Source organism: Chiroxiphia lanceolata, chromosome 18 (genome assembly GCF_009829145.1).
Source record: "Chiroxiphia lanceolata isolate bChiLan1 chromosome 18, bChiLan1.pri, whole genome shotgun sequence".
Taxonomy (NCBI): domain Eukaryota; kingdom Metazoa; phylum Chordata; class Aves; order Passeriformes; family Pipridae; genus Chiroxiphia; species Chiroxiphia lanceolata.
Genome location: NC_045654.1, coordinates 4,783,970 through 4,798,130, shown reverse-complemented (window position 1 = coordinate 4,798,130; position 14,161 = coordinate 4,783,970). Strand labels below are relative to the sequence as shown.

General features: G+C 44.6%; 1 protein-coding gene across 6 annotated transcripts in view; it reads right to left on the bottom strand.

Moving 5' to 3' along the window:
• The window catches only part of DEPDC5 (DEP domain containing 5, GATOR1 subcomplex subunit), a 43,049-nt gene extending 28,913 nt beyond the window's left edge, over window positions 1–14,136 (bottom strand). For all 6 annotated transcript variants that reach the window (XM_032705724.1, XM_032705726.1, XM_032705727.1 and 3 more), the window contains exons 1-21: window positions 14,025–14,136; window positions 13,201–13,318; window positions 12,402–12,489; window positions 11,681–11,727; window positions 11,175–11,260; window positions 10,347–10,430; window positions 9,617–9,666; window positions 9,046–9,115; window positions 8,622–8,700; window positions 7,641–7,702; window positions 7,161–7,230; window positions 6,678–6,750; window positions 6,417–6,520; window positions 6,017–6,091; window positions 5,053–5,187; window positions 4,525–4,586; window positions 4,355–4,428; window positions 3,731–3,800; window positions 3,170–3,206; window positions 2,326–2,446; window positions 1,029–1,249 (exon numbers count right to left, since the gene is read on the bottom strand). In XM_032705724.1, the coding sequence (XP_032561615.1) occupies window positions 1,029–1,249; window positions 2,326–2,446; window positions 3,170–3,206; window positions 3,731–3,800; window positions 4,355–4,428; window positions 4,525–4,586; window positions 5,053–5,187; window positions 6,017–6,091; window positions 6,417–6,520; window positions 6,678–6,750; window positions 7,161–7,230; window positions 7,641–7,702; window positions 8,622–8,700; window positions 9,046–9,115; window positions 9,617–9,666; window positions 10,347–10,430; window positions 11,175–11,260; window positions 11,681–11,727; window positions 12,402–12,489; window positions 13,201–13,258 (1,666 nt within the window). In that variant the 5' untranslated portion in view covers window positions 13,259–13,318; window positions 14,025–14,136. The remainder of the gene's footprint in view (window positions 1–1,028; window positions 1,250–2,325; window positions 2,447–3,169; window positions 3,207–3,730; window positions 3,801–4,354; window positions 4,429–4,524; window positions 4,587–5,052; window positions 5,188–6,016; window positions 6,092–6,416; window positions 6,521–6,677; window positions 6,751–7,160; window positions 7,231–7,640; window positions 7,703–8,621; window positions 8,701–9,045; window positions 9,116–9,616; window positions 9,667–10,346; window positions 10,431–11,174; window positions 11,261–11,680; window positions 11,728–12,401; window positions 12,490–13,200; window positions 13,319–14,024) is intronic.
• Between the last annotated feature and the right edge of the window lie 25 nt (window positions 14,137–14,161).

Below are 14,161 nucleotides of genomic sequence, written 5' to 3'. Positions count from 1 at the left end.
AAATAGGAGAGAGAAATATACTACATGACTAAGTAGCAATTACTCTGCCCAACAAGTGGAAATTCCAAAGAAGAGGAAGGGTCTCATTTACTACTCTGTACTGCCATGTGAAAAACCTCGATTTCTCTGACTCTTCTCTCCCCACCACTCCTATTCCACACACATCCCCATCCAGCTGAACACCTTCAGCTGGTCACCAGACTATCCTTCAAACTACAGGAGTAACAAAAATACCAAAAAAATTGTACTAAATGACAGTAGGTGGAAACATGAAAGGCAGCTGTAATGCCAGTACATTGTTGAGAGCAGTTCTACACCAGTAACTCTGATTCCTGTGACAGGATAAATATGGTATCAGTGCCATACAGCATGACATGAAAAAATAGAAACAGCCTTCAGGGATAGAATTTGATAGAAGATGAAGCAATTGCAGGAGGAATACAATTTACCTAGAAATGAGTTGGGTTTGTGGAAGACACTGCATATTGTCTGAGAAAAAAAATTAAATTGGAAGGGAAGAAAAAGGAGAGTGCCAGCACTGCTAACACACTGAGACAGCTCAGCAGTGCATTGTCAAAAGGAAGGATCTCGAAAGTGAGTCTTAATGACAACAAATCCCCATGGAGAGATGTTATAAGCAGGGTCCCCCAGGGCTCACTGCTAAGGCCACTTCTCATTTGACAGATTATAGGTGACCTGGATAATAAAAGTTCCTTGTGTATGTCCACATCTGCAGGCAGACACAGGAGAATAGTCAAGTACTAAAGAAGGTCACAGACAAGGGAAAAGAGTAAATCAGTGTCAGGACACTTCTATTTAGGACGAGCCAATAAAAAAGCAATGGAATTGGACAAGGATAGCAAAGGGAGAATGCACACCCAGGCACAGCTGGAGCTATGGAAAAGCTGTGCCACGAGTGCTAAACAAGCACCATCTCCCCTGTGCTGGCCTGGCAGTGCCCAACACAAACTTCCACCTTCCCTTCCCTCTCCTCACCAAAGGCACTTCCCCACGTGCCCCGGGCTGACCTCTGGTGCTGGTGTAGCCCAGGGAGCTGCTGACTTCACACTGGTGCAGGTGGGGCCGCGGGATCATGAGGATGTTGGAGATCTTGCCCAGGGAGCTGTCGTCAGAGGCCTGGCTCCGCACCTCCTCCGGGGGCAGCGTGCGGCTCTGCAGGGACGGGCTGCACGACACGTCGTAGGAACTCGAGCTCTTCCTGGTCCGACTTTCCCTCTCCCTCACAGACCTGGAAAGGGATAGGAAAGAGAGATTAATTCCTGGGTTAACAAAGGGCTTGAACAGGCCCAAGTCATGTAAAGGACTCCATACTCAGGAGGTGAACTCAAACAGGACTACAAGGAAGGCATCACTGTCTATTTTGACCATGTGGGCACTTCATACTTCTGTGCCTCAGACAGCAGAGGAACAGAACACTGAAATGTTCCCAGCATGGCTGTGAGAAGAGCACACTCGACTCCCTGTGTAATTCCACAGACACCACACTGAGCTGGTAGCACAGATGTGGCCTAGAAGATACTAGACCTGGGCCTACAGTACCAGGAATAGGCAGCTATAGGGAAGGTACTTGGAATTATTAACTACATTAAATTGTACTGGCATCTTCCAGCATGGATTTCTACAGGCTGCTCATATTAACAAGTGAGTCCACATGCACAGTTGCTTCAGATTTAGACGATACTGCTGAAAGAAGGAAAGCAAAAAATATACTTCAAAACAAGCTCATCAATCCCATATTCCTGAAAAAGCACTGAAATTTATAGTTTGTTCAAAGAATTTGGCCAGGACCTGAGAACAAACAGTCTTTCTCCTCAGACAAAAGGCCACGGAATAGTGGAGAACCTGCACTCAGCTTCCCTGTTCCTGCTCTCATACAGGGTGTCCAGGATCCAGGCATCATTTTCAGGGAAGATTTTCCACCACTCTGTGTTCAGTCACTAAGTTACTAAGCAGTGAATCAAAGTAATTGCTTTTCTACAACTCTGTGCAAGTCTATTTGTGCAAGTACCTTCTTAATCCCCTTGCAAAATCTCTTAGAAACTTAGTGAGGGAGACTGGCTTCATTCCACTTGAGACAAAATGAAAGATTTAAGGAAGTATATTTATGCCTTTTCTTAGATCCCACCCACTATCTTAGAAGCAAAATCAGACAATCAGCCATGAAGACCAGGTACAGACAAAGCTTTTTCTTCAACTCTAAGCATGTGGAGCTTAATTCTCCTTGTATTTCTCAAAGCATTTAATGCATCCAGAAGCCCACCATAACATGGCTGCTGTAGACCCAGTGCATGCCAAGCCTCCTACCTGAAAGTGGTGCAGCGCTGGGCTCTGGACGGGCCCGGCAGCCGGAACACCTGGGCATCGTAGCCATCGTAATCCACCTGGATAGGCAGGGCATTCTCAGCATCCTTGGGAGCTCCTAATGCTGAAATTGAAATCACACAGCACTGCAACCTCTTTCAAGAATGTTCAAGATCTGCAAGTCAGAGCGTCCAGCTCTCACCTCTGAGAAAAGCAGCTATTCCAAAAGAAATCCCATGCAAAAGTCTCATGAGCAGAACCAGCTGGAGCAGCTCAATTATCAAAGTTGGTGTTGGAATGAGGGTTGCTGGGGCCCTAATATCTTTCCCCCATATACCCTAAACATTAAATTAATAATCAACAAACCAATCCTTGTATGAACAGATGCCTTGATTTCTCTCATGAGGGAACTGCACGTTTTAAAGCATCTTTGAAAAAATGAACAACTTCACTTACAGGAGGTCCACCTTCCTGAAACGAGGTGCTGTTAGAGGAGTGATGGCTTTTCCCACTGTAATTCTGTGCTCACAGTACTGACAACACCCCAAGCCAGTGAAGGCCCCTCTGTCCCACCCCCATGAACAGCATCACCACCACACCAGCCTGACACCATGTCCTCCTCTGTCCAGGTGCCACAGCCAGGACACAAACACCCCCCTCCACGTTAGTTATCTGCCAAGAAGCCAATGGACACGTGCACATTAACATCCCCAGGAACAAATATGTGGGTTTGATGGTTTTCTGGCACAACTATCCCTTCCTTTTGCTGAAGTGTCATTGTCTTACTGCAGCTGTTTGTTAGGTTGGGAGTCAGTGGGGTAGATCCTTCCAGAACAGAATTACTCACAGGCATCTCGATTATTTTTTGCTTTCTCAGTCAGCGGCTGGAGGGTCCAAAGGAAGTGTGAAGTGACCAAAAAAAAAACCAACAAAACAAAACAAAAAAAAAAAAAAAAACCAAAAAAGGAAGGAAAGAAAAAGAGAAGGGAAACAGTCAGCATGTTCTAAGGAAATATCCCCCACTGTGATCAAGCAGACAAAGTTTATCTTGCTGACTCAGCAAGGCAGCCAGACCACTTCAGAAATATTAAATACTGATACTCGGTCACACACCTGTGTGAAAAACACACTTCTCTTCCTCTCCATGGAGTTCTTTGTTACAGAATGAAACTCTACTTTTTATGGTGGTTAAAACATTTCCCACCTAGTTTTATCCTAGGAAGAACTACAGACTAGTCCCTCATTCACAGTCCCTACAACAAACATGACAGCTTTGCTTTCACAGTCTTTTAGCACAGCAACTTAGTTCCAGCTGTTGGAATACTTGCTAGAAAGATTCTGATGCTTGGCTGAGAAAAGGCATCTAACAAACTAGTAAGAAGAAAAGATAAATCAGAAAGATGCCCACCTTCCTTCCTGCCAGCTTGATCCGTGGAGTGAAGCTGTTACACAGGAGCTGGCTTTTGGATGTGTAGAAACTGAAAGGGAAAACAGGGTGGCTCTAAGTTCTAAGAATTGAACACAGTTGGTTTGCTACACAGCAAACAGCCTGTGAGTCTGAACTAGCCATTGGATGGAGAAAAGGAGGTACCCTTCTCTGCATAAAACACATGGAAACTACTGAGGGATGGTTAACTTGAGAGAAACTACACTTTCTGTAGAGACCAGGCTTTGATATCCACAAAGCCTCAACCTAGACCACTTCTTAATATGCAGCTTGACACCTGCACTTCCAAGTTCACTTCCCCCTTCTACAGAAAGGCATCCATTTTCACTGTGCCAGTTACACAGCTCTCCCCAATGTATGTGACACCACTGACTCACACCAGCTGTTTGAAAACTACAGAGACTGCCTCTCATTTCTGAGATGTTGCATTAATGCCCAGGGTTCCACAAGAGTAATGTAATATAAGGCTTTGTTTCACAAAGAGAGCAGAGGAAATGAACAGTGAAAGAAGAAAGAGAATTCAACAGATTACGAAGAGGAAAGCAAAGCAGGAGTGTTTAGCAAAGGCTGGTAGAATCCACCTACCTGTGATTTATCCAGTGTGGAATATTGTAGTCATCACCCATCCGGGAGTCCCCGGGGCCACAGCGGTTATGGAGCTGTAAGAGGAAATCAGAAGCACAGTAACCAGCTGGTCACAAAAGGAACAACGTTTGTAGCAGGAATAGACAGCAGGGGAAAGGAGCACACCTTACCTTAAAGAGTGGTACAGCATGCAGGGGTTGCTCTCCCATGCACACCAAATCCACACCAATCCCTGGAAACAAAGAGCAGCAGAGTTCAGCTGTCGAGCAGGACTGATATGCTAAGCCAAAACAGATCATCAACTTGAGCTGAAGACCCAATTTCTATTCATATCACATTTTAAGATGTAATTAAACTGAAAATGGTAGTTAACAGCCCTGTGGTATGTTTATGAACCAACAGTGCCTGTGGGGATAAAAGAAATGTTTCTTCTAAACTAATGCAAGTCATGCAAGATTATCCTCTAAGGGACAGGTCTGCATGGACAGATGAAGTTCTCTACCACAAGCAAGAGAAATTAAAGGCCTCTGAGTACCCTGAGAATCTGCTCATTTCAATATGAAGTACAGACAAGTGTTCCAGCTATAACCCCTCTTCCCAGAGCACACAGGTCACAGCAGATACTTTTTCACAGCCAAAAGAGGCTCCATCTCTCCCCAACATATCTCTTTGCCTCCTGAGCACCTCCAGTTCTTTACCATTGTCAATCATCCTCTGCTTGGTCAGGATCATGAGGAGCCGGTCGACCTCGAAGACGCCCACGCCGGGGGTGATCACCACGGACATCTGCCCCGTGCGGTCGAAGTTCCGGTTGATGTAGTGCTTGTCAAACACTGCGGGACAGAATTTGGGAATACCTGAACTGGATGTTTCTTTTCAGAGCAAGGCAGGTGACTCTCCATTAGCTGTGGTGCTTAAGAAGTTTCCCCAGAGCACATGCACATATGAGAGGGGCTGGAGATGGAGACAGCCTTGCCCAACCAAGGAATGTTAATAAAGCTTCAGGAGAGGAGTGGGGGCAGGAGAGAAGATGGGAACCAGACACATGAAAAGGAATATTTTTTTCTCATGTGCTTAATGTTTCCTTTAAACATCTAAAAAAAAAAAAAAAACCAACACCACCACCACCAAAATATCCAAAAAGGTAGACTGCAACATTAATCATTTCAAATAACACCCTGGGCTCCCTCCTACGGGAGTGACAAGACAGGCATTAAAATGACAGAATGACATCTATGTACAGAATCACAAAAAGTGTGCCTTTGGAGAGCCCCTCCAGCTCATCAAATCCAACTCTCCGCTAAAAAAAGATGGATCAGCTTCAACTTAATCACATTTATCTATTCTCATTTTGAAACACTTTCACAATTTAACATTTCAGCTTCTACTCCCAGAGGTTCTCACACAGATGCACGGCTCAAAGTTTCATCATCTCAAGGCCCTGTAAATGGTTCCTGAGACCTGAAATACTCAACACTGTTATCTGAGAGGCACTGGTTTTCCAGAGACACATCAGAGGCTCAAAATGATAATTTAACACCTAATATTCCCCTTCTTTTCACTGTGTTAAGGAACAGGCAACAGAAGTCCACACCCATTTATTGGTAGCTGCTTTAGTGGTTTTTTTCCCCTGCATATTTTTACCCATTGCTCATAACTTACCATTGAATGAAAGATTTATGGCCTCCAGGTAGTTCCCTTGTGCTGAGGTGGAATTGTAACCTGGAGGAAAGCCATCTGGACAAGTGTTCAGAAGGAAAAAAAAAAAAACCCACAAAAAAAAAGATCATCATCTCTGCATAGATTATCTTTATAAAAATAATAAAAAAAACCCCAAAACCAGAAAAAATGTATTTGTACTAAATCCTATTACTTCAAAAATTACAGGCAAAATTGGTGTTATTATGTTTTTACAGAAAGACCTGGGCAAAACAGCCCAGCCAGGAGAGCACTGAGTACAACACCAGGGTCCAAGTGAAACTGGAGAGTTTACAGACAAGTTAAAAGAAAAAAAAAAAAGAGAGAGAAAAGGGTAAAAGCAGGGAAAGGAGGAGTCTTGTACCTGCTTGCTCCAGTCGTACCAACACAGGATACTGGATGAAAAGCTTTTTAATGGTCACAAGCAATGAGGTCCATTCCTCTCGCCTCTCATTCTGAACTACAACTCTAGAGAGAGCACAGCTTAATGAGGATCATGGAAGGAAGCCATGAGAGGAAGGGAGAAGGGATGAACAAACTATAAAGGAATGCACAAAAAGGTGCACTGGGTTGCACATACACTGTGGGACAAGAGCTAAAAGAACTGTGAGGAAAACAAGCATACTTGTAAAAATCTTCATAAAACCTTCCCTCGTGATCCTGTCGAATGGATGCACGATGTGTTTCAGGAAACTCATCTGAAATGGGAGGAAAAGCACGTCTTATCCCATGCTCCTGTGGAGAAATGACTCATCTTTTCCAGAAAGGAGCTGTTTTTCCATTTAAAAACCCAACAAACCAACCACCAAACAAACAAAAACCCAAAACACTCAGAGAAATATCAGACCTCCTACACAACAGAAAAATTGCTTTCAAACCAACGTGAGAGTCGGAATATGATGAAGAAAATTTGTCATATATTCTTCTGTATAAGGCTTTCACTGCAGTACTTTCATAACAATGGCTGTGTGCCTACTCTGATAGGAAATACTTTGAATGTGGGCATTAAAAGAAAAAGGGAAAAATTAACTGGCAACCTGTGACCAATTTTCAAAAGAGAAGGATATAGGTTTAAAAATGGAAACATGAAAATACAGATTTTACATACCTATAGATTTTGCTTCATAAAATGTTCTAGAAAATAGAACCACTGTCACTTCGTGGCTGCAATTCTTCTCCTGTCCAGGAAGAATAAATGAAAAAAAAAAAAAGAACTTTAAAGGTCACATTCAGTAGAAAACACATAGTAACACGCTCTTGTCCCTCACACCTGGAAATAAAGGTAATTAAAAAAAAGTACAGTATTATATTAATGTATCTGCACAGTCCTGCATCTGCCTCTCTGAAATAACAATGATCTGCCCTGCAGATTCTGTGCTTCTTGGTTATATCACATTTACCAGGAGCACTCTCCCCTGCTCTCTAAAGAAACTCCTCTCTGTCGTTGCCAAGATTTTTGCTTAAAAACCTAAAGACAATTGACTCAATTTGTTTATACCTACAGCAATTTGATACACCTGTTCAGAGAGGAGTCCCTAACAATTCCAGGGAAATAAAAAATTAAAACTGAACTCAATCAGCTATTTACCTTCCACTTTGTGAAGAGGTCAGCGAGGAAACCATTCACAGCCTTCTCAAAGTAGAGGTCCCCTGCAAAGTAAACATCTCCCAAGCATCAGATAACTCTAGTTACCTCAAGTAAGGGGCACATCTAACCCTGAGATTCTAGGACAATTATTTCTATCAGACTCAGAGCAGCTGTGTGCACAATGAAGGCTCGTATCACTAAAATAAGATGATATAAATGTTAAAAAGCACGACTGTTTCAGGGGATGTAAACATGACTCTCACTGTCAAAAGGTTCTGGCCTTTAAATTAATTTTTCCAACACTCTCCCAGCATGCTGGGAAAGCATCTGTACTGTCTTTTAGGCAGAGGATGCACAACCGATCCCCTGCCCAGTTCTGAACAGTTGCCCAGCTCCATATGCCCAAACACATGGCCACAGGAAGTGGCAAGAGGTTTGCTAAAGAATTAAGCCAGAAAAAAAATGGGATGATGACACAGAGAAGTGACTCATTCTTAATGCCTGAAGTTTTAATATTTTCAGCTGAAGGTACCGAATTCCACCTGGACTAAAGGAGGTTTTACCTCCTTGCTAAGCTAAAGTCAAGAGAAATCTAAAACATCAAGGTCCTCTTTGCACGAGACTTCCACACATTTGTGGTTTCAGGATTCACAGACTGGCACCCACCCTCGTCACCAAACGTGTTCAAACCCACAAAAAATCTCTCCAGTGCTCACAGTGAGCTGCCCCTTGATTTCATCACCAAGATAATGGTGCTCAGGCTCTACAGCAGGGACAGGAAAATGATGGCCCACCCAGGAGACAGAAAAGTGGCACTGCAAGTAAGGATCTGAGGCACCTTGGAGCACTGCCCAGGTCAAGGGCAGAGCACTTCAGTTTTCCAACAGTGGCAGAAATAAACAGCAGTGGTAGTTTTCTAGCAGGTGCAGAAAGGAGAGCTGCTGGCACCCCCATTCCCAGGCAGGGCAGTTACCTACGTACCATAAATATCAAAATCCCACATTTCACAGCTCATCTGGATAAAAATATAAACCATGGCAGAAGTGGAGCGGAAAACCACCTGCAGAGGAATAAAGACCTCATTTAAAACAAGGTACATTCACTAATAGGGCCAAATGAAGAGGTTAATTACACAGCAACATCTATGACTGTGCCCCCTGCATAGCAGGGAATTTCCCCTCTAACAAGTTGGCATTTCAACAGCCCAAGGAATTCCTGGTGCTGCCAGCACAGCAGAGCTGAAGTTCACTAATCATTCACTCCCCTGAATTTATTGCCACTCTTCACTTTACAACATAGCCAATTCCAATGATCCACACAAATCTGCAAGCAAGATAGAATTACAAGAAACCTGGCAAGGACAGGAAGGGAAAAACTGCTTTTTCCCTGCTTCCTGAAATCTTACCCGGGTGTCCTCACTGATGTATCCACAGGTGACTTTCTCACTCTTTACCCACAGCTCCCCTGCCTGAGCCCTGGAAGAAAAGAAGTGCAGAGTATTTGCTGACCAGAGTAAACATGAAGATGAGAGAATCAATATTTAAGCAAACAAGACATGGACCAAAGTCTGCACTCAAGGATGACTTATTTGGTTAAAATCTGATCTTTAATCCAAAAGGTGTCAAACAGCCTCTGCACATTTCCTTGTCCCTCAGTCACCTCAACAGCAACTGAACTAAACCTCATCTGAACTATTAATACATCTTAGGAGGGGAGAAATATTATAAGAGATAAAAGGAGAAATATTTGGCATTCAACAGAAGCCACAAGTGTAGCTGGTTGTCCTGCTCTTAGTTTCTTTCACCCCAAATCAGACAGAAGCCTTCCCCCACCTCCTGGTGCAGACAGAACTCTGTAGATGAGTAAGAGAACGATAAAACATGAAGGATTTTTCAGAGCAGATTCTCCAGCTGGATACTCAGAACTCATAAACCTAAAGTCATAAGTAACATTAAGCCCTCAGAGGAGGCACTGACCTGATACCCGCAAATTCAACTTTTTGGGTGACATAAGCACAGGTGCTGACCTAGGAGGGAAGAGTCACAGGTGTCAGAAGAACAGGAGGCTCAGAGTGAGCAGAACAATGCCCAGAAAACCCCATTCACACTCAAACACCTGATCTGCATATAACAAAGTAACAAAAACCACTGAGTGCAGCTACTACTGATATCCCAGCCTACAAAACCTCTGCAAAAGACAACAGAAAATCATTTTTAACACATATGAACTTTTATTTGGATCATTTGACTAATTCACTGCACTTAGAAGAGCCAAAGACTGCACTTCAGAGATGCAGAAAGAAAATATTCCAACAGCTGCTTATTAAGTGGTACTGTCAGAGAGGGGACACTTCAGCTTATTTCTACTTAGAAAACGTTTTGATTTGATTCCTTCCAAATGTAGCAAATCATTAAAATTCAGAACACAAGAAAAAAACCTCTCAACAGCATTTTCAACACCCAAGACAGTAATTAACATTACAGCAGTGGAGCAGGAAATGATGGGATTCATTTTTCTGTAACACATTTACAGCCATGTCTCCAGCTCTGACGTACCACTCACAGCACAAGTTCCTTGGGAGCTGCTGACACTGCTCGTGTCCTCAGTTTTCTCTGTTTGGTAAAGCACTTATTTTCTTTCACAGCAGGCACAGAAGAAAGGACATTATCTCCTGCTCCCTGCACAGGAGGGCAGCAGGGGTCTTACCAAACTCTTCTTCAGTCGCCACATGTCCCCACGGCCAATATACTGATCCTTAAACGTCAGCTCCACCAAGTCCAAGGTCACCTCCTGGGAAAGGGATGAAAAACAGAGTTTGGATTTTACTGGTTGTTTCTAAGCAGTGCCCATCAATATGTTCATTTAAAAACCAAATGCCACAGGAAGGGCAAATATAAGATAAAAGGGACTCCCATCCAAATAAATGCCACAGCTGTGTGTGTACCTCAACTACTGGGAGCTACAAAACACTGCACAAGGCCTAAGTAGCCCACTGTGCTACACTTGTAGCCCACTGTGCTAAAAGTCTCAGTGCAAACTGGAAGCACAAGTAAAACAAATGACTGCCATTGTTGATGACATTAGGGAAACCTTATTTCCTGCAGATTTTTGTCTTGTGCTGAAAGTAAGCTCTGACTGCAGCTCTTGTGATAGTCAGGACATTCACAGGAAATGCCTCTCTGTAAGAGGCTCTGTGGTGCCAAATAATGCAAATCCAGCCCATGACTCTTCTTTTGATTGGTCACTTTCTGTTTCTCTTTACTCTGCCTGGTTACCCCTAATTTCTAGAATTTAAAGATATTTGAAATGTCTACACTTCCATCAGGCTGTGCTGAAGCTGGTCCATAGAGTTCAAAAAGAGAGCAGGGATGGGATGGAGAGAAGAGACACATAAGAAACCAGCAAATAATTCAACTGCCCAAGGCAACTAGGAAAGAAGACTAAATATCTTTCAATTAAAAAAAATGCCTTTTTTTCCCCAATATTACTGTAGATGGAAAGTCCCAGGGCTCTGATTTGAGCAAAGCCACACACCTTTGGGTCAACAACATTCACGTGGACATCCTGGTACGGCCGCAGTCGGAACACCTGGGCAACTGTCTGATCCACACTTATTGTTTCTGCCACAAAAATGAGACAGGACAGCAGAGAAGTGAACATCTCAGCAAAAGACAACAGCTTATTTCAGCTATGAGCCAATCTAAGAGTCAGTAAAATTAAAGCAGGTGAGATAAACGCAGAGTTTAGGCTGAATTAATTCCTGCAAGAAGATATAAAGCCAGTCAGAAAAGGCAGAAACAAAAATTTCAGGCTAAAAAGCCAAGTTGGTTTAAACCACACCTCACATCACTCAACCAAAAATAGATTTAAAATTGGCTGATCATTTTCTGTTAAAATTATAATCCTTCCCTTCCTAAATAGACAGAGCATCGATTTACCTACGAAGTTAAAATACAAGCATTAGCCAAGCACAGGTACAGTTCAGTCACATAATCCTTGTCTATGATTTTACTGTGCATAAGATGACTCTGGAGTTTTACCTTTCTGCAAATCCTCCTTCAGTGACTTCACTTGCAGGAGCAGGGGACTAGCAGGCAAAAGAGAAAACAGCAAACAAGTTGAGAGACCAACAGTCTATCTGGTAAATTACTCTCAAAACTATTTAGAAACATGGAGCACAGATAAGCTAAAGAGAAACAATAATATTTTCTAGGAAGCTTCATCCATCCTCCTGCTCACCTGTCACCCCCTCTTGTTCTTTACACTCATTATAAGGCATTCTTGAGGTAGAGATGATATTATAAATGGGAAAATAAGGCACACAAGAACTTCTCAGAACCTCACACCAGTGTTCTGCTGCTTTTCAGACAGGGGCTGCAGGATGAACAGCTTCATAGAAGAAGGTTTATGTTTTTATGGCTGACAACATAATTTTAATTTTGTCCTAAGATATACTACAGGGTGAAGAATTATCCTTAGGTAACAGCAGCTCTATGAACAGGATACAGACACTGTAGATTCTGTATTCAGGTGCTACTTGGCTTATGAAAGGCGAGCAAACACCAAACACAAAGAAGTCCATAAACTTTAGACAAGAGCTCCTGCTGAAGTCAACTCTTTTACTTTCCTTCAGGCAGAAAAAATTCATGGCAGCAAAGTGGTATCAGCTGTAAGAGCCCCTCACTCCAGGAGCCACTGCAGGTGAACACACCCTTTCAGTGCTCCCACCACACCTGACTGACATCAGCAAAGAGAACTCACCTGTACTCATCATTGGGATGGGCAATCTCCACAACATCTCCCAGCTTGATTTGAAGGAATACTTTAGGATTCACCACCAGTTCATCATCTACAAGACACAAATGAGGGCAGTGAGCAGATACACACCAGACACCTGCATGTTTGCACACAATAGTTTACTCCACATAAACACCCCAGCCCAGGCCCCCTGTGCCAGCAAGGCTTTACCTTCACCCCAGGACAGGGCCCCTCCCACAGACACAAACAGCTCAAACAACAGAACTTTCACAGAGGGTGTGTTCAGCAAAAGAATGTGCCTTAATTGGGCAGCCAGGATCATCCTCTCTGTTTTTCATACACCAAACACCAGTAGGAAAGCAGCCAGCCAGGAAATCTCGACAGGATTTATCAGCATGTGTAAGTCTAGAAGCAGGGGGCAGTTATTAGTGCAGGACACTGTTATTAGTGCACAGGAACACAACCTCCTGCAGTCAGAAGTCATTGACATGTCTGTCACTTATGAAGGTGACTGAAACACAAGGTTAAAAAAAAAAAGTAATGCAACAAAAGGGGAAGAGGTAGAATAAAGCAATTTTATTGTACAGGTGCAATCCTGTTCTCTTCCAACAAATGTTATTGTGTTGTCAGAATGTTATCCTGCTATCAGAAAGACCTACCAGAGTTTCCAAACTCTGGCTGGCAACACTGCTTGTTACACCTAAGTTCCACCTTCACTGTTTTGTCAAAAAGGTAATTTATTAATCAATTGCTTTCAGTTAGGTGAGTGCTGGTCTCATGTTGCAAACCAGGAGATACTGACCACTGCCTCCAAAGCCCTTCTTGTGTATGACGAGCTTGTACACCTTGTTGGTTCTCATCTTGGACTCCAGCTCTTCTCAGCTGCTTCGAGCAAAGACAGCTGAAGGCATCTCGCATATCTGACAACAAATAATAGCAAACACAGACCTCTTGTCAGTACAAACCCGTTCTATGTGTCTTGTGCCCGTTGTTCCCGCTGATCTCCCCGCGGCACAGCAGAGCTGGGCCAGCAGAGGGGAGTGCTGGGCAAGGACAGCAAACACTGAAGTCCAAAGCACTGCTTTCCATTACTTCGTCGCGGTGGGAAAATAATCCGTACATTCAAAACTCGTTAAAATAAACTTTGAAACTTGGAACTGATGGCAAGAAACGCCGCTCGGGGCAGGGAAAGGTGCTGGAGAGCGAGCAAACTCGAGCAGCTCCAGCGCTCGGGTACCTACGGTCACTGACCGGCTGCGGAACCGCTGGGGCCCTTTGGTTGCTCGTTTACAAGTGACCGAGAGCAGCCCAGCGAGTTCGTGCCGGAGCAGCGGCGGGGGCCGGTCCGGCCGCAGCGGGGCCCGCCGGGGCCCTAACTCTCGCAGGGGGGCGGTAGCGCAGGGCGAGCAGCGCGACGGCCGCGCAGAGCCCCGGGGAAACGGCCCAGGGGGGAGCTCGGACACCTCAGCGCTCGGTGCCGCTCCGCGGCCGCAGCAGGCCGGGACAGCGCAGCACAGCGCGGCGGCGTTACCGTGCGTGGCGTTACCGTGCGCCGCGCAGCCCAGCCCAGCCCAGCCCAGGCGCAGCCCTGCCCGCCCCCCGGTGCTTCTCAGGCGCGTTCCTGACCTGCGGGTCCCTGTCCCCGCCGGGGCAGCGGCACCGTCCGAGCGCCACTTCCGCGTCCGGGGCCGCGAGTCACGTGATATCGCCCGAGGACGCGGGAAGGCGCGTGACGAAGCGGGACACGCCCCCCGCGCTGGGTG